The sequence below is a fragment of the Elaeis guineensis genome, chromosome 12 (genome assembly GCF_000442705.2).
Source record: "Elaeis guineensis isolate ETL-2024a chromosome 12, EG11, whole genome shotgun sequence".
Taxonomy (NCBI): domain Eukaryota; kingdom Viridiplantae; phylum Streptophyta; class Magnoliopsida; order Arecales; family Arecaceae; genus Elaeis; species Elaeis guineensis.
The window spans coordinates 20,185,311-20,207,026 of NC_026004.2; the positions used below are offsets into that span (position 1 = coordinate 20,185,311).

General features: G+C 38.4%; 2 protein-coding genes and 1 long non-coding RNA gene across 3 annotated transcripts; 1 reads left to right on the forward strand and 2 right to left on the reverse strand.

The window, feature by feature from the left end:
• Positions 1 to 579: 579 nt before the first annotated feature.
• LOC105054720 (RING-H2 finger protein ATL79) lies at positions 580 to 1,493 on the reverse strand. Its single transcript, XM_010936290.4, has one exon. The coding sequence runs from the start codon at positions 1,368 to 1,370 to the stop codon at positions 870 to 872; it is 501 nt and encodes a 166-aa protein (XP_010934592.4). The 5' UTR covers positions 1,371 to 1,493; the 3' UTR covers positions 580 to 869.
• Positions 1,494 to 1,513: 20 nt separating this feature from the next.
• LOC140852938 (uncharacterized) lies at positions 1,514 to 6,239 on the forward strand. Its single transcript, XR_012135973.1, has 4 exons — positions 1,514 to 2,690; positions 2,766 to 2,873; positions 4,625 to 4,813; positions 5,644 to 6,239. It is a non-coding gene; the product is annotated as an uncharacterized lncRNA (long non-coding RNA).
• LOC105054801 (ABC transporter B family member 19-like) lies at positions 6,157 to 16,031 on the reverse strand. The gene is made up of 10 exons (XM_010936395.4): positions 15,626 to 16,031; positions 15,451 to 15,505; positions 12,027 to 12,202; positions 11,677 to 11,877; positions 11,200 to 11,459; positions 10,790 to 11,103; positions 10,222 to 10,445; positions 9,085 to 9,437; positions 8,343 to 8,779; positions 6,157 to 7,631 (listed from the first exon to the last, which is right to left on the reverse strand). The coding sequence occupies exons 1-10, from the start codon at positions 15,923 to 15,925 to the stop codon at positions 6,157 to 6,159; spliced, it is 3,795 nt and encodes a 1,264-aa protein (XP_010934697.1). The 5' UTR covers positions 15,926 to 16,031.
• Between the last annotated feature and the right edge of the window lie 5,685 nt (positions 16,032 to 21,716).

The window sequence follows — 21,716 nt, forward strand, 5'->3', positions numbered from 1 at the left end:
TTTTTTCGTTATTAAAAGGGTAAAGATGAAAAGTTTGGCCACTAACATGTTAGTTTAGCAATTTATATTTAATATTTGGAAAAACAAGAACCCTACGTCTAAGAACTCCCAATGCTCATCTGCAAGGCGCACCTGGTTGCCTGTGCATCCCCCAACCCCCTCCACCCACTACAATTATAGGAATTTCCATATGCTCTATGCTCTTTTGCCGATTGCTAGTGCTTTCCGGCAAAATTTCTCTCCAAATTTCTTCATCCAAATGGCTCCATCATTTTCGGGTAAATCAGATAAATTAAACCAGTCAACTGCAAATATATCTATGAAAAATAACAAGTAAAATATTCAATAATGGATCCGGAAGATTTGTTATAGATTTGTTATCAAACGCTCCAAATTTTTCAAGCCATATGCATTATACTGATAAATTATTTAGAGCTTCCCAAAATCTGCTCATAAACCACTAAAAAGCAAAGTTGGCATTTTAGCACATAATTAAGAACCAAGACACACGCGCCAGAATAATAATAAAAAAAATACAACACAACTCCCAACAAGAAAAAAAAAAAAAATACAACCCAATAATATCGCAACAATCTCATTGCTGGGATTCCAACATGAAACGAAGCTTTAAAAAGAAAAAAAGGATTGTACAATACATCATGCCAATGCAGCCAGACTCTAAGAGTTGCATGCAGTACAATCTCAATACCTTCAAATTTTGCTGATACTTCTCCTAAGATTCTCAACCATGTTACCGGGATACATCTCACATTCTTTCCAACCGTTATATATGTCCGATTACTCCTGTACAAAACGCGTACATATATCACAATATCCCGAAGGGAATAGAAACAAAAAAAAAAAAAATCCTATAACCCCGTCTCCAACACTGGGCTCTTCCTCCCGGGTCCCACTGCCACGTGGCAGCTGGAACGGCAGGTCGGACAGGAGCTCCTTGCGGCCAGCCACCGCTCGATGCAGTGGACATGGAACCCGTGGTCACACGGCGTCAAGACCCTCACTCCGTCTCCCTCCACGAACTCGGCGAGGCAGATGGCGCACTCCGCCTCCACCCTGGCCAGCCTCGTCCCTTCCGTGAACACCAGCGTCGTCCCCTCCGCCTCCGCAGCGGAAGGCGGCGCCACCTGCTTCTCGGGGTCCGCCGGCGAAGGGTGGCGGCGGGCAGCGCCGCAGAAGAGGAAGCGGATGACGGCGGTGAGGGCGACGGCGATGAGGAGCCCGACGAAGAGGGCGGCGAGGATGATGAGCATGTTGGTCCCGAAGTCGCCCGCACCAGAGTAGGGGCCCCACTCGTTGACGGGCGGCGGCGGAGGGGAGGAGAGGGACGCCTCTTGGGAAGGGGCCGCCATGGCTTCTCTATTCTTGTTAATTTCGAGAGAGAGAAGTGGGAGTTGAGTACATGGAATTGAGTTAGGGGGAGAGGTGTAGTTGAGTCCACAGAATTGAATTGCGGGCAGAATGATGAATGATGGGATTGCCAAATACGTGGGCGATGGTGCGGCAGGACATTAAGTGGAAAGGTGTCACTTTTCCGGTGGGGACTCGTTTGCTTTGCAGTTATCTGTTGGGAGGTACGAACTGCAGATGTTAGGTGCTGATGTGGGCATAGAAGGTTTCTATGCGGGAGACATATCCACATTCTCCTTCCCCCGCGTGCCGGATTGTATCTCTCCGTGCGACGAAGGCAGGAGAAAGGAAAAAACGCAGTCCTAATTCTTAATTTTAGAAAATCAACTCTGGCAACAATATCTTGGGCGAAGGTACGGAAGGTGGTACTGGGTTCATGATTCGTGACTACGGGGCTATGCTGGCGAACAACAGAAGGGTTGGCAGAGACGAGAGATGCTTGGGAGGGTCTAATGTGAGCCCCTGACATAGGTTTGAAGGGTCGTCAGTTGGTTGTCCAAACTCCTAATGGATCCCAATGTCTCTCACCCCATTTTGGAGGATATGAGGAGAATGATCGTTTCGTTGAGCTCATTTGAGGCTAACCATGTTTACAGAGAGGCGAACAAGATAGTAGACTGGACGGTCCCTCCTTTGTGGCTAAATCGACGCGAACGGTCGTATTTATTTCAGGGAACTGGTATAACCATGCCGCCTTACCCCAAAAAAAATTAAGAGTTTTAAATCTATAATTGTTTTTGAAGGTCTGCTAATGTATCATGCATGGTGCTAAACATGTGCGAAGCATGTGAGTACATGTTCGAGGCTGTCGATATCAATAGTCAGAAACTGCAGTAGAAGAAAGAAAAGAAATATGTGGGAAATTAAGCAGAGAAAAAGCCATATGCGCTGTCAGGGAAAAGGAGGACCAAAGTTGTGTGGGGAAGCGTACTAAGATTGTAGCATAAACATCTGAAATTATAGTATTTATATGCATATATTGGTATATGTCATTAGATCAAAGTCCAAACCCCTATCCAAATTTCAACCAAAAAAAGGAAAAAAACCCTACCCAAATCGGGTGTAAGAATAAACTCCCGAAGCGGAGATTCACGTGTACTACTACGATCACAGCCAAACCCGAACCTTGGCGCCAAGCCGCCGATACTTGGGAACGGGTCTACAAAGCTATTACAATCCCAACCGCGATCAAAAAGGTTCTCCTCTATTTTTCCAGGCGACGCCTCACCTCGCCGGCATTCGCTTCCTTTTTCTGCAATCAGGTATCTACTAAATTCACTCGCCTACTTAAAGCTGCTTTGATGAAGTAACACTTCATTATGGCCTTCCATGAGCAGGGCTTTGTACATGATGGCCACTCACGAACCATTGTTGGGATTCAAATGCAAAAGAGACTGCATGGATCAGAAAACAAATTCTCTCTGTTGGTTTCGGACCCTGCCCATGTAAGTTATTGTTATACCTTGTTTTTGTATTACCGTTGCATTCTGTGGTACTCACATTGATGTGCTGGATCAGCACATCAGTGTGACTATGTGAGTTGAATTGAGTTGAGTACATCGATGTGTTGGAGATGTCTGTCTTTGATTATTAAATGAAGCAAGCATGATATCCAGGTTGCTATTTACAGTTGTTCTGGCTTTATTTCCGTAACTAAAATTGGAAATCAGGAAAGAAATTGAAATCCAGAACTCAAATTGGTCACCAGTGTATTAATGCAGAATAAAAATGCCTGAATTGCGAACATAATGTGTCATTTAGCATTTTACATCTAAGGGGGACTGCAATAACTCCTGTCGTGTCCTTGCTTTTGCAAGTGCATAGCATAACAGACTCAGCAATGAAAGGTGAGCAGTGAAACTGAGACCATATTCCATGAATTCTGAACTTAGATGTTCAAATCTTCTTGTCTTTATTTTTTCTTTATCTTTATTAATTTTTGTTGTAAAATTTTGACGTTATTCTTCCACATGATATCATTAGTAACCAAATTAGTTATGAAGTCTTCAGCGCTAAAACTAGAATGGACCTGGTGGACTACACATTGTAATTGTTTATTTCATGTCAAAGTGTTTTAGGTGCAACTTGCTTTTCCTACGATGTTATCTACTCACTCCACCTTCACTGACTTAATATAAGACCCTTCCTGCCTGTGTTTTTGCATGATCTATCCCAGTACTCCCGTTGACTAACATTTCCTTCTTTGATCAGTTCTGCTTATCACCAATTTAGTTAAAAGAAGGAGAGCCATATATTGGTTGAAATAACAGATAAACCTGAACCATGAAACAGAGTAAACCTTCTCAACTATAGCAATCTGCCTTCCAACTTACTAAATTCAATCCGCTGCATCAGTAAGAGAACCTGTTTCACCAAGACAACTTGGACAGATATGTCTGCTCCTTTAATTGGTAAATTGATTGGTGATTCCTTCCAATAATTCTTCAGATACAAAAGGGTGTCTCCAAAGGACCAAATCAATATAGAACTAAGTAATGATAAGGACTGGTGCACCAGCTCTTTCATTCCTTTCTCAACTGATATTCATTCTTGAATTTGAGACTTTGAATTAAATGAAAATGTCTATACCTTTAGATAAACTATAGTAAATACAGATACGGATTGATCATAGTTATAGTGATGAACAATTTCCAGTTTGTGAAGCTTGAAGAGTTGCTTATTAACTGCTACAGAGTAAGCCATCACTTCTTAAGTGATTTCTTCAGGTTGATTGGAACCCTTGGCAATTAAATGTGCCTTAAAGCATTCTTTTAATGATCAGAATCAATCTAGTGCTTGTAAATCCACTTGCACATGTTACTGCTTTTATTAGGTGATGCTCAAAATAGCATCATCTGATATCAGCAGTTCACGTAGAAGTTCGTGATTTTCTTGCTGTATTTAAATATATATTTAAATAAAAAAAAAAACTATGAAATATTAATAGAGTCATTATTTGTCTGTTACAAGCTGTTACAATATCCGATAAGAACCATTACAGCAAGAATTAAGTAATCCAATGAAATGGTTGGTTGTGCACTCTCACTGTTATCCTCAAAAAAAATGTAATTCATAAAGTAGGCTTCCAAAATTTCTTTCTTTGCTTTGTAATTGCTTGTTACAACATTGCAGCCACGGATATTGCATTTTGGTCAGAGCATTTGATAGCCACGGATAGCTTTTAACTTATCTGTAGACTTTGTCAACACCATAAAATTGGACATGTTGATAAAGAAGTTTTTAAAGAGCAGCAGTACATGACTAGCAAAGAGATGGCTAGTTGAAAGCCAACATGCAAACAAGTATTTGAGTTATGAGGCAAGCATTAAGTTTTTCTGGCTACTTTTGAACCAACGGGCAACATTTTATGAAATTCGGTTGACAGGTAATAGTTTTGCTTCTACTGCAAACTTTCGTTCAGCAAATTATCAAGAGTTAACCATGCAGAAGAGCCAAATCATTTGCATACTGTTGTCATATTTTGTTATTTTGGACTTCAAATGATTACAAATAATCAACAAATTCCCCATGGATATATAGTTTCAAGATTACACCTAACTCTTTAAAAAAGAGAATATGTGTCAATAGTTGAACTCTTGGTGTTACAAATCTGATAATATGGCGAACCATTTTTTTCTAACTAGGTGAGGGTATGTTTCAATTTTGTGTAAGAAAAAGCTACTGAAACACTAATTTAAATTGAAATTAAATAAGATCAACAATGATCGAGAGCCCTTGGTTTAATGAACATGATGTGACACAAAGACAATATTTTGCATCCATTGCTGATGGTGAAAGGCGGCAAGTTCTGGTAAATTGTTTTGGGTAATTCTGAAATAGAGCATAAATTGGACATGTTACCATCATGACTAAATTTATTTCTATGCACGTCTGCATGGTACAGGGATAGTTGGGTGCATGTATACAAGTACTTGCAGGGAAGGAAAAGCTCAGTTTAAGATTTTTTATACTCTTTTGTGCACTTGGACTCAGCTTTTACTAAAAGACATGCCTTTCAGTCATGATTGAATTTTCCTTCCAATAGCTTGTTTTACCCATGATGAATATTCCTACTTAGGATTTGGCTAAAGAGCATTCATAAGCATTTACCACCAACTTAAAATAGCTGCTTCATTAATAGTTCTTTTGATATTATTTAGGGGTTTCTTGTTTTGTTGCTTCTTAAACTTTACATTATTGTGTTGATGCTTACAGAGAACAGCAGCTTTAGAATGATCTCTTAGAGTCAGAAATGATTGACAGAAGCTGATAAAGAGAGGGGTAAACATGCTGAATGAGCCTCAGTATCAGGTGCTGCATATATATAATATTCCCAGATCAATACGAGTTTAGCCTATAACCGATCTAACATATGCTCTGTGGTTTTAGTTATGCTATGTTGATCCTGAGGTTGCACATGGAGAATAGATGGAGCAGCTCAACACTATTGATAGCATATTAATTAAGTTCTAGAAGGACGATCTCAAAGAAGATGAATCTGTGAACCCGTCTAATGGAATTATCATATGAATTTGAGCATTATATCAATTACTATTTTCTTGGTTCCTGATTCTGTCACATAAGTTCATCATCATTACATTGAAACTATGTCATATATCTCTTCTTTATTGTAATGCCCATCCAGGAATTTGCAAAATACATGCGATATCTCTATCATATATACTGAAAACCACTTAATGAACTTCAAACTGACTATTTTGCAACCAATTAACTTTCCATCTGGCTCTGCAGCTGGAACAGTTTTGAATAAACGCCAGTAGCTGCAATTAATGTTGCATGGTTTCCCATCTCAACCACCTTACCCTTGTCCATTACCACAATTACATCTGCACTAACCACTGTAGAAAGCCTATGAGCAACTGTAATTTGAGTGCTTCTGAACAATGGCCCTCTTTGCTTACCCCATTTATTTGATCCTAAATTACTCATGACTTTTCTTTCTGATTCTCCATCCAGTGCACTGGTAGGTTCATCTAGAAGCAGTACTGCAGGCCTCTTCAGTAGAGTTCGTGCAATTGCTATTCGCTGCTTTTGTCCACCAGAAAGCTGGCAACCCTTTTCGCCTACAATGGTGTCATATCCATTTGGCAAGCCGCTTATGAATTCATGAATGTTCGCCTCACTTGCAGCCTCAATTATTTGAGTTTCTGAAGCACCCTCATTTCCATAGCAGATATTGTCTCTAATTGAGGAACTAAAAAGTAATGGCTCTTGCTGCACCAACCCTATTTGCTTTCTTAACCATCGTAGATTGTATTTCCTTATTTCCTTCCTATCAATTAAAATCCTTCCTTCATTAGGATCATAGAACCTCAACAGAAGGGCCAAAACAGAAGACTTTCCTGCACCACTAGGCCCAACAAGGGCCACCTTCTGTCCAGATTCAATAATTAAACTGAAATTATCTAGTATAACAACTTCTGGCCTTGATGGATAGTTGAAACTAACCTCTTCAAATTCTATTCTGCCTAAAATTCTTTCAAGGCTTATCTTTTCTGGTGCATCTGGTACAATTTCAGTTTTCCTATCAAGGATCCGAAATGCAGGTGTTAGTATGTTGATGGCAGAGATGACTGTGGGTATCAAAGTCCATAGCTCAGTGATTGAAGGGACTGTGAGTGAAAAAATCTGGTATGATCTTATTCCATTCTCAAAAGTCGCCTGTCTCTTATCAACCAACACTGTAGTATACCACAAGGCAACAGCATGTGCAATATTCCACAAGCAAAGTGATACCCCTTGAACCATTCCGTACTTGATACTCTCTATCCTGCTGATCCGCATTGGTTCTCTTAATGAGTGCTTGGCTTTCTTGAGTATCTGCTCTTCATGTACGAAGGAGGCCACGGTTCTGATGTTGCTTGCTGATTCTGATGCAAGGGCAACAAGTTCTCGGTGAGCAACAGCGAAGTCACCTGAGAATCCTTTGGCCGATTTGGCTTGAATAAGACCACCAATGAAATGGCAAGGCATAACAGCCCAAGCTACCAGACCCATTCGCCAGTTAACAACCATACTTACAATGGTTGCTATTAGAATTGAAGAGATGCATTGGACGATAACAGACATCCGATCAGATATGATGGTCTTGATCATGGATGTGTCACCAACAATGTGTGAAGAAAGGAAGCCCACACTATTCTCAGGTTTTTCAAACCAAGCTACCTCGTTGCGCAGAACAGCTGCATAATTAGTAGGAAATTTTGTAAACTACTTTTGCACAAAGAGTGAACAAAGTATTTCAATTATCTAGAAAGGCATTACATATTCTTTAGAAAAATGAACTTTACGCATGTATGCATCATCTGTAAGCTTCTTTTGTGTGAAATCCTTTTAAAATTATGCTATCAAAGAGTTGAGATAATCACAACAGTCTGTGAAAAATTTATTGGTATGCTTGACTGGAGCTTAGTTATAGCTTTTATAAACAATTACTATTTCTTATGTTTTTTATATGAATTTGAGCATGACAATTTGCAAATTAAAATCATATGATGCCATGTTTAACACTGTATCTGTACCTTTCCTGTGCATGAGTTTATAGATCAAAATTCTCTGAGAGAGTATAGTGCCTTATTGGGGAAAATATTAAGGATGTTGTAATGATGTTTCTAAGTGAATGACATATTAAATTATTCAAAGTTTGAGTTGCTAGATCGGTAATTGTCTTTTAATGATGCTCAGTCCCATGGTGATTTGCAATTTTAGTCAGTTAATTGCCAAAATATTCATTTGAAATACCTGTTTGGATGTGAGGCTTTGATAATCAAATAACAGGTTGATGTAGCTTTCCAACATAAAATTGCTATTTTATTGAAATATTCAACAGAGTTTTGTGATATGGGTGTACAGTGACTTAACATAGGCAGCATGGTAATGGTGAGACAAGGTACCTGAAAACAGAGTCTCCCTGAGGTTTCTCATAGCTGTTTCCCCAACCACACCATAGAAAAAATGTTGCAAAGTGTGAGTAATTAATGTTAGAAGTCCAACAAGACAAAATATTACCGAATACCATGCTACTATCGTCCTGGCATCATGCTTATAGTATGCTACTCCAATTGTCATGATGAAAAATCCAAACAGTGGCTTAGAAATACCGGAGACAGCTGCTGCAAAAGAACCTACAGCAGTCTTTGCGAGCTCAAGCTTGTTCAATCCAAACCAGATTCTGAAGAAGGGAACTGGTTTTCTTTTGATTTTTTGTATTTCTTGCTCTGGAGATTCACTCAAATGATCTTGCTGTTCTTTAGATACTTCAAAGATCTCAGAAGCTTGTGTATAACTATTCTGAGGAGTCTCTGGTGTTTCTTCCGTATGATCTATACCCCTGGTTTAAAAAATTAAAAGAAAATCATAATGTTACCTATCTGCATTTGTGTCCATGATTTTATTTAAATTCAAATTCTTTTATTTCTTCAACTTCCTGAATCTATTAACTTGTCCCAAGGAATATCAAGGCCTGGGCTAATTTGTTTATCCAACCATGTTAAACATATTTCTGCATGCAATATGCCTTTTATTGCCTAAATATTTTTAGCTTCAATGACAAAAAGTAAACTAAATTTTACTTGTTCTTGTCATGTTAAGTCAGACAGGTTTTCTCCTTATTTATCTATTTATGATACCACCTACGTTGATCCACTGTCTTCAGTGTCTGTCTTCAGATTCTGCATGCCAAATAAGTTGCGATAGAACTTGCTGCTTTCTAGCAATTCTTGGTGGGTTCCAGTCTGTGCCACTGTTCCATTCTCAACCACAGCTATGATATCAGAGTTGATGACTGTTGACATTCTGTGGGCTATCAAAATCACAGTTCTTCCTTGCATAGCTCTTTCAAGGGCATCTTGAACCAGCTTTTCCGACTCTGAATCGAGTGCACTTGTGGCCTCATCAAGCAGAAGAATTGGAGGATCTTTGAGAATAGCTCTTGCTATAGCTATTCTCTGTTTCTGCCCACCTGATAATTGTACTCCTCTCTCACCTACCTGAACTCATCAAGTCAAACATTAGTTGCATAGAAAAATAAATAAGATGAATAGTGAGGAAACCTAGTTGTGTGCATGCTGATAAATAGTTCTTTTCTATATAGAAGATTATGCGATTTAGCAAGGAGGATAATGGGATTTTTATGGAGGATTAGTGCAGGATGCATATTTTCTTTGTGAGGGACCCACTATTGATATTTGCTTCCTCTCCAACTTCATTAAATAATAAATAGACTTAGGGCATGGGACAGGCTATCCATAGGATATTCATGTTTAACTGTCTTATCTCCTTCACCCTATAAACAGTTTCGGAGGACTACAACTTTCTAAGTTTCTTTAAGGACAATAATCACTGCTAAGTAAAATGATCTAGCTTGTCAGATCGAAATGCTGGCACTGAACCCTACTTCTTTCCATTATCTTGATCCAGTGGTCTCAACCCAAGACTCCCTCCTTAGTCCTTACTGGAGCTTTCTGTGGCTCATGCTGCATAAAATTAGACCATCTCAATTTATTTTCCTTAAGAGTTACTCTAGAGGAATCACCACACTACTAGTAAAATGCATACTATCAACCATATGTCACCATGCTTAACTTTGTAGATCAATCCACTTTGTAAATTTTAATTGTCAAAATTTGTTATCCTGACTTTCACTAGTAATTTAATACTGAAGTTACAGGATATATGGAAGTAATGGTCAAGTGTGAATCAGTTTTCTTCATTTCAATCCTTATAGTGATCAGAAGAAATTAGCTTTATTTATGGAAATGTTTAGAATCTTACCTCTGTGGAGTATTTGTCTGGAAGTTGGGATATGAATGAGTGTGCATTTGCTGTTGATGCAGCTCTCTCTATCTGTTCATCACTTGCATCCATGTTTCCAATTTTCAGATTATCTTTGATGTTGCCCGAAAAGAGTGATGGCTCTTGTGGAACTGCTGCTATGTTCCTCCTAAGGAATTTCAGATCCAGATCCTTGATGTTGTGACCATCTATGAAAATCTCACCTGCAACCTTAGCTGACTGTTTTAGCTCTTGCAGAAAACATACAATCCCATAGTATAAATCAAAATTGTCCTCTTTAAATGAGTGCATGCATTTTTTTCATTCATGAGTTTATACTTTTTGTACCTAAATCATTTACATATATACACGTTTTTATGTGTCTCTTTTACTTGTTGCACAGTCAATCAAGGGTACGCTTATATTCCTTTTATGATATGGATTTCTTTGTGAGTATAAAGAACATGTCTTATCCCTTAAATTGGGAATAAGGCCTCTGTCCTTGGAAACTATTCTTGGCTTATCTCTGAAGTACTAAGTTTTAAAGATTATGAAGGCAGCAGCAAACCTCTGGTTGGATCATAGAACCGTTGAATTAAGGAAATCACAGTGCTTTTCCCACATCCGCTGTTACCCACTAAAGCCACCACTCTGCCTGCTGGTATGGACAGCGAAAAGTCTTGAAGGATAAGCTTGTCCTCACGGGACGGGTAAGAAAAATGCACCCCTTGTATGTCTATTTCTCCAACAATGTTCTCTAATGTTTTTCCTTTATTTTCATAACTTATGCCCGGCTTCCTTTCAATCACTTTGAAAACTTCATGTCCTGCAGCTTTTGCCCGATTAAAGATCTCAAGGTCAGGTGCAGCATAGGTGATTGATCTGCATTTCAATAAGAAAACGAAACCTCTTAGTTTTTGGAAACTACATAACGATGACTATATCAAAGATGAAAAAGAAATCTTTTAGAATATTTACATTGCTCCAAAGAGAATGCTCATTACAGCTGCTAGTGTCTCGCCTCCACTAGCTTTTCTGGCAGTTACTGCTACTGCTCCCACCCAAACAATCAAGGCCCATGAGCAGAATGTTGCTGCTTGGAATGATCCCAGTCCCAGTCCTTTTATTACTGCTTCTTTCTTGCTCAAGATGTATTGCTTCTCCATGCAACGTGTGAAGGAATTTACTGCTGACATTTCCCCAACAAAGGAAAAGACAGTTTTGATATGGGATAGAGTCTGCAGATAAATACAAAGTGCATTGCATTAGAAAAGTTCATGATTGCTGCAAAATTGATTCTATCTTGCATCTTTGCTATTGTGATTCAAAATATATGCTATCATTTTTTTCCATCATAAGGGCTATCATTTCTTGTGAGTAAAATAACGAAGTTTCGGATCCCTTTCCTCTCCCTTAAAAGCATCTATTTTGTTCAAATCTAGGCTAAAGTACTACCTGTTCTACAACTGAAGTTGCTTCAGACAAATATTGCATTCTCACTGCTGAAATAATATTCATCTTGCTGGTATATGTAGCTCCAATGATGAGAATAAGTGGCAGCACCAACAGAGTGAGCAGGCCAACTTGCCAGCAGCATACAAAGGCAATGATGACACCAACAAAGAAAGTGGAGAAGCTTGAGATGAAATGGCCCAACTGCAAAAAAAAAAAAAATATCTACAAATAAATAACCAGTGTTTATTATTTCCCTATATTTGCATTGCTTTGTTACTGTCTTTGGAGGTCAGTCCAACATATTTGTAGTAATATTTTTGTAATAAATGGGTCTAAGGTATGGATACTACCTTCTCACCAATTGCATCTTGTATGATACTCATGTGGTTTGTTATTCGAGTGATTATCTTCGCGGTTGTTAAATCAGTGTCAAAAGCTCCAATATCTTGACTGAGAACTGCTTTGAGAAATTCCAATCGGAAGCGTGCCATTTGTCTCTCACTAGCATGCATGAAACATGAGATTTCTGCAATCCATGTGTTACAAGTTAAAAATAATGTCCTGACACCGTTATACATAAGATGCAAGTGAGGCAGTTATATGTTGCTGGTATTTTGTTAGGCATTGTTGGATAAGCCTACATAAACTAGGCACCTGCCATATATATTTGTAAAGATGGACGGTTCAGATCGATCCTTGAAATTTTGTGTAATGGTGCACACAACACCTGAGCCTGAACTGAACCTACTAAAAACCTCCCGAGTTGCATTAACTCGTTTAAACCAAAGTGGCCATTAGAGAGGTTGTAGAAACCGAGGCTGCAACAATGGCCTTTCAGCTATGATGTGTAAGTATCTTTTTGAGCAGTTAACTAACAAAACACTAAGATGGCATTTGATGGGCAAAATGGGATTATCAAGATGATCTTAGATCACCAGTGATCTTTATTTCAGAGTAATCTGATCGCCGTTGATCTAAGATTATTATATTTGGTATGCTAATTTAATGATTAAAGATTCCTAGACATCCACAAGTAACCTTTTTATTATTCTATAGGCATATAAAATTATGGACCATTTATATCAAAACTACCCTCTATATATTTCATAAAAATATATTAATTATTAATATATTATAGAAAAATATATTTGTTAGCCCTATAAATTATTAATCCTACAAAAATTACATAAATTGTTATTAAAGACTTAATATTTTTTATTCATACTTGTAATATATTATTTTTTAATACTAGTATTTATCTTCATCAGGAAAGTAAGGCAAATAGAAATAATATATCAAATAATTTTATTATATAATATAAGTTAAAATAATATATTTCTTCTATAATTTAAAATTATCATTCGGTAACAATATGTCAATAATATAATTAATAATATATTATGATATTATGTGTGTGTGTGTGTGTGTATGTTATATTGATGTTATATATATAATATATATATTATATATATAACATCAATATAATATACATTATATATATTATAATGTATATACATTATATATATGATATACATTATATATATACATTATATATTATATAATGTATAATATATTATACATTATATATTATACATTATATATACATTATATATTATATACATTATAATGTATATACATTATATATATTATAATGTATATACATTATATATATTATAATGTATATTATAATGTATATACAATATAATATACATTATATATTATAATATAATATATTATATATTATAATATATATATTATATATATAACATCAATATAATATACATACATACATACATACACACACACACATATATATATATACACATACATACGTACATACATATATATATATATACACATATGTGCGTACATACATACATACACACACACATATATATACATATATACATATATACATATATACATATATATATATATATATATATATATATATATATATATATATATATATATATATATATATACATGCACATGCACACGCGCGCGCACGTACACACACATATGTATGTATGTATGTATACATACATATAGACACACATACACACACATACATATACATATATATATATATATATATATATATGAAAAAAAATATAGTAATCATATATTGATATACTAATATTTTTGCTAGATTGATGAATATTTTTGTCCTCAAATTTCAATTCAAGATCACTACCTTGGGGTAATTTTAGATACCCAACCTTAAGGATAAGTATCACATCATTAGATCAAGCGGTAATTTGAGAAATAGAGACGATTTGGGATTACTACCATATAAGATCATCATGGTATAATTAAATATGGTGATCTCATTACCTTCATTCACATCTTTCTTGATCTTGGGTTGATCATCCATACAAAACGCCTTCTAAAATTTGAGTTGCATGAACAAATGGCATACAAAACAAACAGTGACCCTATGACTAAATTTGCTGTGAATTATTCGATCTATAATTTTAGTTACACATAAATAGCAATTAATTTGCAACCAAGAAGGACCTTCATTATTAAAATTTGTTGACCCGCAAGCTTGTTGTTGGCTTTTAATTTTGATGGCCATTTGGTCTGTTGGCCCATGGACCGTCCACAAAAGCATAAGCATGTAGAAAGATAAAGCAACATACAAGAAATTGATTGTGAATGAGAAGTACCAAAAGATCAATCATCAAATGACAGTGAAACTAGTGCTGGAATTCAATTTGCTAAATGCAATAGGTAGTCATTTGATGCTCTGCATTAATTGTAACTCATAGTAAGCTCAAGCCCTAGACCTGCGTACTGTATGTTAAGCTGATATACGTAATACGTTGTTGAACCTTTTTTTCATTTGCTTAAAACTTTGGGAATCTAATGGTAAGTAAATCAACATGCTACGAGAGCTTAGGTTTGTTGGAAATCATTTGTTCAAGTACTTACCACAAGTTCACCAGAGACTGTGAATTCGAATTCCCTCCATGTCAAGGTTGTGCCTCATATGAAGGTGAGGGGAGGTCTGGGCTTCATGTGAGTGGCAGAGGTAGCTTGATATACCATTCACCCTCTTCCTATATCATCTAAAACTTTTAGCCACAAGCGGTTGGTTTATGATCTGTCCCCATATTTACAATATAGTGCCTCTTTTTTTTAGATAAAAAATTTATTTAAAAATTTATATTTTTTTAGATAACTATTTTATAGATAATATTTACATAGAAAAATAATTTATTCATATTTTTTTATGTATAAAATAGTGGTTTCAAAATCTGTTATCCATATTTTTTTTACATTACTATTTTTTTGGATAAATTGCTAAAATTTATTCATATTTTTTATAATACCCTTCATACTATTATTTGAAAAAAGTGGATGGCTCATTTAGTTGGCATTAAATGATAGAGATATTAAAAATAAGAATGGAGCATTTTAAGAATAAAATTAAATAGCACTTTACTAGTTGGATCGAAAAATAATTTATTAGCCACCTTATAGAGGGGTAAGATTTTTTTCTTATTTAATGAATAAATACTATCTATCGAAAAGAAACTTATTTATTTTGAAAAACACGAGAACATAGATAAATTGGTCAATGAAAGAGTTGACCAACTTTCTCATGATATTTATCTACAAAAGAACGGGATATGTGCATGATAAAGCTTTCTGATCCTTTATTAATTATATTCTTATATACCATCTACATAATCTTAATTCACCAAAATATTATTTGGAAGATAGAACAAAATTTATATTCTAAAGACTAGGAGACACTTTATTCACCTAATATTCCAGCCGGAAGTGTAGCAATGGCCATGTACCACACAAACGGAACCACCTATAACCACACCAAACAATCATTAAAGGAGCATATCCAAAAATAACAAAAAAAGTTACAAAACCATTAAAATTTACTATTCCAATGGCAATAGTACCTTGATCTAAGATATATACTCACCTTGTTAAGTGCTCTAACCATGGCATCCTCATCGGTTATGTTGTTACCGAACGCGTCGAGAGCTTTCCCAAGTAAGAGATACCCGATGGGCAGCGCCATGCCATGGACTACACAACCACAGGTTCCTAACGCCATTAACAACCAATCGATGGCATCAGCATAACTAAGAAGCCTACGAAATGGCAATGGCTTCGTCTTAGATTTTGGCGATGACGAGGGAGTAGTCTTTCGAGTGTCGATCACATCTTCGGCCCTGGTTTCACACTCGATCGGGGATTTGCGATGATGAGCCGGAGGCATAGTGGTGGTGGGGGTGGTGGCGGACTGAGTTGGTTTTGGGGATTTTGGAGGGGGTGGTGGGGTTTATATACATGGGGTTGAGAGACCGAGAGAGGCGTGGGAATTTGTGAGGGGATATGCTGGTGGGTCGCTTGCAAGGCGACGTGGGAAGTGGCCGTTGCCTTTGGAATCAACTAAAAAACTTGGACTGTAGTGTTGGCGTCCACCGGGAGCAAAAGACGTAGGAGAAGATCCATTGCGGGAATTATTAATTCAAGTAAATGTCTTTTTTTCTTTTTTTTTTTTTGATTCAGACAGGGATGACACAATTTTGATGTGAATGCACCCCATCAAATCAAAGTACAAAACATCCTACAGGACCTACCTGAGGGCACCGCTGGCCATATCGCCAAGTCCAATCTCCAATGTGCTCAGTAACAAAAGAAGCGATCTAATTTGCCATACTATTCGCCTCTCAAAAAACCTGATGGATCGATACTTTGGTAAATTCATGAAGAAAAATTCAGATATCACAGAAAAGTGGATGAGCCTTCAAGTGTCTCGTATCATCCCGAATCCATTTGATGACGGTCATCGAATCGCCCTAAATGTAGATCCGTTCCCCCCGCAGCTCCTGTCTGGCATAGATAATGTCTGTCCAGGGAATCCGAAACTCCGCACCTAGTACGAAGGGCTCGAATAGGTATGAATCCTCCATCGTCAGCACCCTGACGTCCAGTTTTCAAATGACAAAGCCAGCACCGCCCCTGCCATCTCTGATGGTGCCGTCGAAATTGATCTTGACAAACCTTAAGGATGGAAGCTCTCAGGAAATGAAGATAATCTTTCAGTTTGCTGTAGGAGTAGCATGGGAGTTTCAAGACTCGGAGGTGTCATAGGATAAGCCAGCGGCATCGAAATGACAGTATTCCTCGATCAGGCTCATAGGTCTCTTTAGCACCCGATGTACGGGCACCATCTTGGTATTAAAGACTAGACTATTCCTGGAGAGTCAGATCTGATAGGCGACATATGTCAACTTCCCTCTTAGGACCAGGTCAGCCCTCTGGTCATGCTCTTGCGAATCATCTCCAGAAAACAGCCCATCTAGGAGCCTCTGGTTGCCTCCTAGGGTTGGCCCCCCGCCCTCCTCCAAATCAATCTCACTCTCGGACAGCGTAGGATAGCATGCTCTGTCGACTCCTCCAAACCACAGATTTAACAGTCAGCCGAAAGATCCATACCCCTATCTTTGAGAAGCATGCGGGTCGAAAGCAGATCCCAAGCGACCTTCCAAATAAAGAACCTCACTCTAGGATAAGCAGTCACCCTCCAGATCCAAGCAGTCTCGATCCTCCTGTTTGACGCTACCCTGCACATTATGAAGAGATCCTTCATAGGGGCATTCGGACAATACGAGTGGCTTCACACCCTCAAATCCTGGGTCCGATAGACAAGCACTAGGATGGCGAGAATTCGATCAGCAAGCGAACTGCCAAAAAGATGGATAATATCTTGAACTCTCCAAGCCCTACCACCGACGGTAAGTAGATCGCTAACCCACAAATGGTCATCCACCTCCATACTGACATATGTTGGCCACCTAGACAGAGGAAGGCTAGAGATCCAGATATCCTAGCTCACATCAACCGACGCCCCATCCCCTATCAACCATCTGACCTAGGCAAGCACCATAGGTGCATGGACGCAGATCTCCCTCCATATGAAAGAGCACCAATGAGTAGCATAAATCTGGGACCCCTGACTCCATGCTTTATATGAAGCTCTTGTAATCCTACACAAACAATCGAGTTGGACAAAAAATCTGGGGGCATGCCTGGCAATCATAGCCTCCCTCCTATCCAACATCGATTGAATCCTAAGGCTTCTATCCCTCAAGGGCTAGCAAACCACCTCCTAAGACACTAGATGGACCCCATGCCCATCATGTCTAAAACCTCACAAAAAGTTATGGAAAAGCTGCTCCAACCTCCTGAGGCTAGAAGTCGGAACCACCATATTCACTAGAAGGTAGATCGGGATAGAGCTCAGGACTAATTTGACTAGTGTCATCTTGTCCATCATAGAGAGGGCATTAGCTTGCTATCCATCGAGGTGGTCCTAGATCCGCTACTCCATGTGTCTGTAGTCAACCCATCGAAGGTGCTGCCTTATGATGGGAACCCCAAGGTAGATTAGGGTCCCCATCTACTTCTGGATCCCCAGCCTGTCCCAAATAGCTTGTTTCATTGGACCTTTGTCTTAGGACTGAAAATGATCTAGACTTCTGCAAGTTCACAAGCTGGCTAGAAGTCCGACAATAGGCCTCAACGATAGCAACAAAACATCTTGCATTCCAGATGGAAGCATGGCCAAGAAGAAGACAGTCATCAGTAAAAGTAGGTGTGAGAGTGGCTCGGTCCGAGGGATGGACCAATAAGGCTCCATCTCCAACACTTGGGCTGCCGCTCTCAATGCCTGAGACAAAGAATCAACACATAAAATAAACAAATAAGGAGAGAGAGGGCAACCTTGCTGAAGCCCGACTATCGAGTGAAAGAAATCTATCAGGGCTTCGTTAATCAAAATCATAATGCTTGGAGTTTCCACGCAATCCATGATCTAATCGATCCAACTACCTTGAAAGCCGAATTCTTGCATCATCCACTGCAGAAAGCACCAACTCATCCAGTCATAGGCTAGCTCCATGTCTAACTTGATCGCCATCAGGCTATGGCAAGCTGGAGCTCGCTGTAGATTATGCATAAACTTCTGGACAAGTAGGATGTTGTCAGTGATGCTATGGCCACTAATGAAGGCACCTTACTTAGGATAGATCAGTCGAGGTACAATCGGCTTTAGACGTCCGACCAAAACCTTAGCATACATCTTGTAGAGGGTGGTGTAAAGACTGATTGGTCTGAAGTGCTTTAGGATAGATGATCAGGCCACTTCGGGATGAGGGTGGTGACCAATGTCTTCTTCCATCCCTTCGGGATGCCTGTAGAATCAAAGATCCCCTGTATAGCCTCCACCACCTCACCTCCAACAATGGGCCAATAATGATGAAAGGAAAAAGGTAGAAATCCATCTGATCCTGGAGCCTTATCCTCCCTCAGAGATCAGAGGGCACCCCGCACCTCCTCAGCAAACATTGGATGAGTTAGGATCTCATTCTCCTGATTGGAGACGTGGGTCATAGGCTGGCCTCCTGAAGTGGAACATCCCCATCAAGAGCCACCATTCAACATGATCTAAAGAACTAGAAGATCAGCATCCTAACATCCCCACTATCATCCACCACAGCACTGTCGCTCCCTTACAGCTATCTGATGCAGTTGGTAGATCTCCGGAGCACCATCGATTGGTGGAAGAATCTAGTATTTTGATCACCCTCCTTGATCTATTGAACCATAGATTTCTACCTCTACATCATCTCCTGCTGTCTCAATAACAAATGATGCACCGAAAGCATGCAACAAAGCTCCCTCATATCATACTCCTAAAGACCACCCTCCTAATCCTCTCTCAACTGTAGGTTCGCAATATCCACCTCCACCCTCTCGATCCACCTAGATAAATCACTAATTTCAAGATGGTTCCATCAGAGGAGCCTGTGCCTAGCCAGCTCCAGCCTCCAAGTCACTCAATACCTCGTATTTCTATGGATCAACAACCTCCACACCTCATTGATCAGCTCTCACTTTTCTAGGATAGAAGGTCCAAAATCTCTCAAATCTGAAAGGAGCCCTAGGCACACATGGGCTGTTGGTGGTGATCAAAAGCAGGCAATAGTCAGAGGCAATCTTTGGCAAATGCTAAACCTGATGCTTTGAAAAATGCTGGAGCCAGCAGTAGTGGCAAGAGCATAGTCAATCCTCTCCCAAACTCTGGCCGCCCCTCGATGATTGTTGCATCAGGTAAATCTGGATCCAAAATAATTGAGGTCAATCAGGCCCACATTACTAATGAACTATCTGAATTTTTGAATTCAACACTATCCACATGTTGTCTACTGCCCATCTTCTCATAGGGCCCCATAATGCAGTTGGAGTCCCTAGCGAATAAGAGACGGCAACCCCTACAACACCAACCTAAAAATCTTGAACCAAAGTACCCTCTGCTTCTAGACTCGGTGCTTGCATACATGCCCGATAGAAGCCATAGGCCTCCGATCTCCTTCGAAATAACAAAGGCCACCTGCTGCTTACATCTATGGAAAGCATCTATCCTAATCGAGCCATGTCTCCACATCACCAGGATCCCTCCTGGCAGGCCCCTAAAGGTCTACCTATTAGAAAACACTACGGTTTCATACGTGTAGTTCAATTTTTTTTAAATATCTATGTAGTAAAAATAAATAAATTAAAATAATTTTAATTTATTCACGAACTAGATCAGATCTGAAAATCATAGTAAGGATCTTGATATAAATATGTGACCATGATCTGAAATCTGAAATAAAAAAATGAACCGTTAGAAAAAACAAATAGAGATCATATCTCCATACTTCGAATCCTGCGAATATCCCGGGTTCTGATCATAGCCGCGCATGTGCCCGACCTCTGTTGGTATCCACACGAAGCCACCTGATCGAAGCACTGAGATCACTGATATGCTAGCACCTTGTAGGTCTCGCTCCTCATCTTTGGATCTAGATCTCTTCTTCTAAATCTTGAAGAAGGAGATCGCTGTGTGAACTCTTTCGTGTAAATCCGACAGGATCTGAACCAGATCACCATCAAGAGAAGAAGAACCCTTTTTCTTCTCTTCTTTTCTCTCTTTTCTCATCTTAGATGTGATCACCATCAGATCTTGATGTGGAGGATGGAGGAAGGAGTGTGTTGGGATGTGTAAGAAAGAAAGAAAGGCAGTGCATGAAAATAATTTTCATATCTTAAAGAAGGCATCCATATCTCACACCAAAACTCTTCTTCTCCTCAAATTTTTATCGCACACACTCTTATTCCTCACACCCCCTTAGAGATAAAAACTTGATCTTATCAAAATAGAAAATATATGATGTGTAATAAAGGAATGATATAAGTGGTGCGCCAAAAGAAATCGAGAAGATCTTTCACACACAAAACCAATGCACGTCCACTTTCTCTAATTTTTTATCATACAAAAAAAATACTTCCACACCCCAATCTAAGAGATTTCTATCCTATTTTGAATCAAATTTAAATAAAAAAAATTGGATGAAAAAAATTCCAGATAAGGTGGGGCGCCAACTATTAGCGCCCCCTTTCTTTTCATGCGTGCAATAAGAAAATGACATGAAAAATAATGCCCCTCTTCCCATCTTGGCATGATTTCTGAAGAGAGAATCTCAAAGAACTTGGGCTCTCTGAGTCATAATTTATCTGGTTCAAATAGAGCCTCAATTTGGTTCAAATCGAGACTCAATCAGGTTCAAATCGAGTCTGAAATGAGCCAAATTCGAAAAGACTATCAAGCTTGATCCAATCAGGCTTGAAATTCAAATCTGATTTGAATAATTAAACTCAATTAATATTAAATTTAATTTAATTTAATTTAAATTAATTAAAATTTAATTTATAATTTAATCAGTCTCAAAAAAATTACAACACTTGTAATTAAGTGCCACGCTAACAATTAGTAGTTGCCAAAACTATAACGCTTACAAATTAACAGTTTATAATATTCAAACTATCAATTTGATTGATAATTTGAATATGATCTAAGCCATTGATCAGGTCATGCTCTTTTTGTATGTGATCCCCTCATATTCTATTCTGTCTGATAGTGAGACATACCATGGTCTCCATCACAGTATCATCGAAACTCT

What these genes read in the sequence shown, in the direction of transcription:
- LOC105054720 (XM_010936290.4), bottom strand. Translation starts at nt 1,370, where the DNA reads ATGGCGGCCCCTTCCCAAGAGGCGTCCCTCTCCTCCCCTCCGCCGCCG.
- LOC105054801 (XM_010936395.4), bottom strand. Translation starts at nt 15,925, where the DNA reads ATGCCTCCGGCTCATCATCGCAAATCCCCGATCGAGTGTGAAACCAGG. An exon ending in ACTTCCGGCTGGAATATTAG is followed by an intron (nt 12,203 to 15,450) that starts GTGAATAAAGTG and finishes CATGGATTGCAG; the next exon opens with AAATCTCATGTTTCATGCAT. An exon ending in AAGATGCAATTGGTGAGAAG is followed by an intron (nt 11,878 to 12,026) that starts GTAGTATCCATA and finishes TTTTTTTTGCAG; the next exon opens with TTGGGCCATTTCATCTCAAG.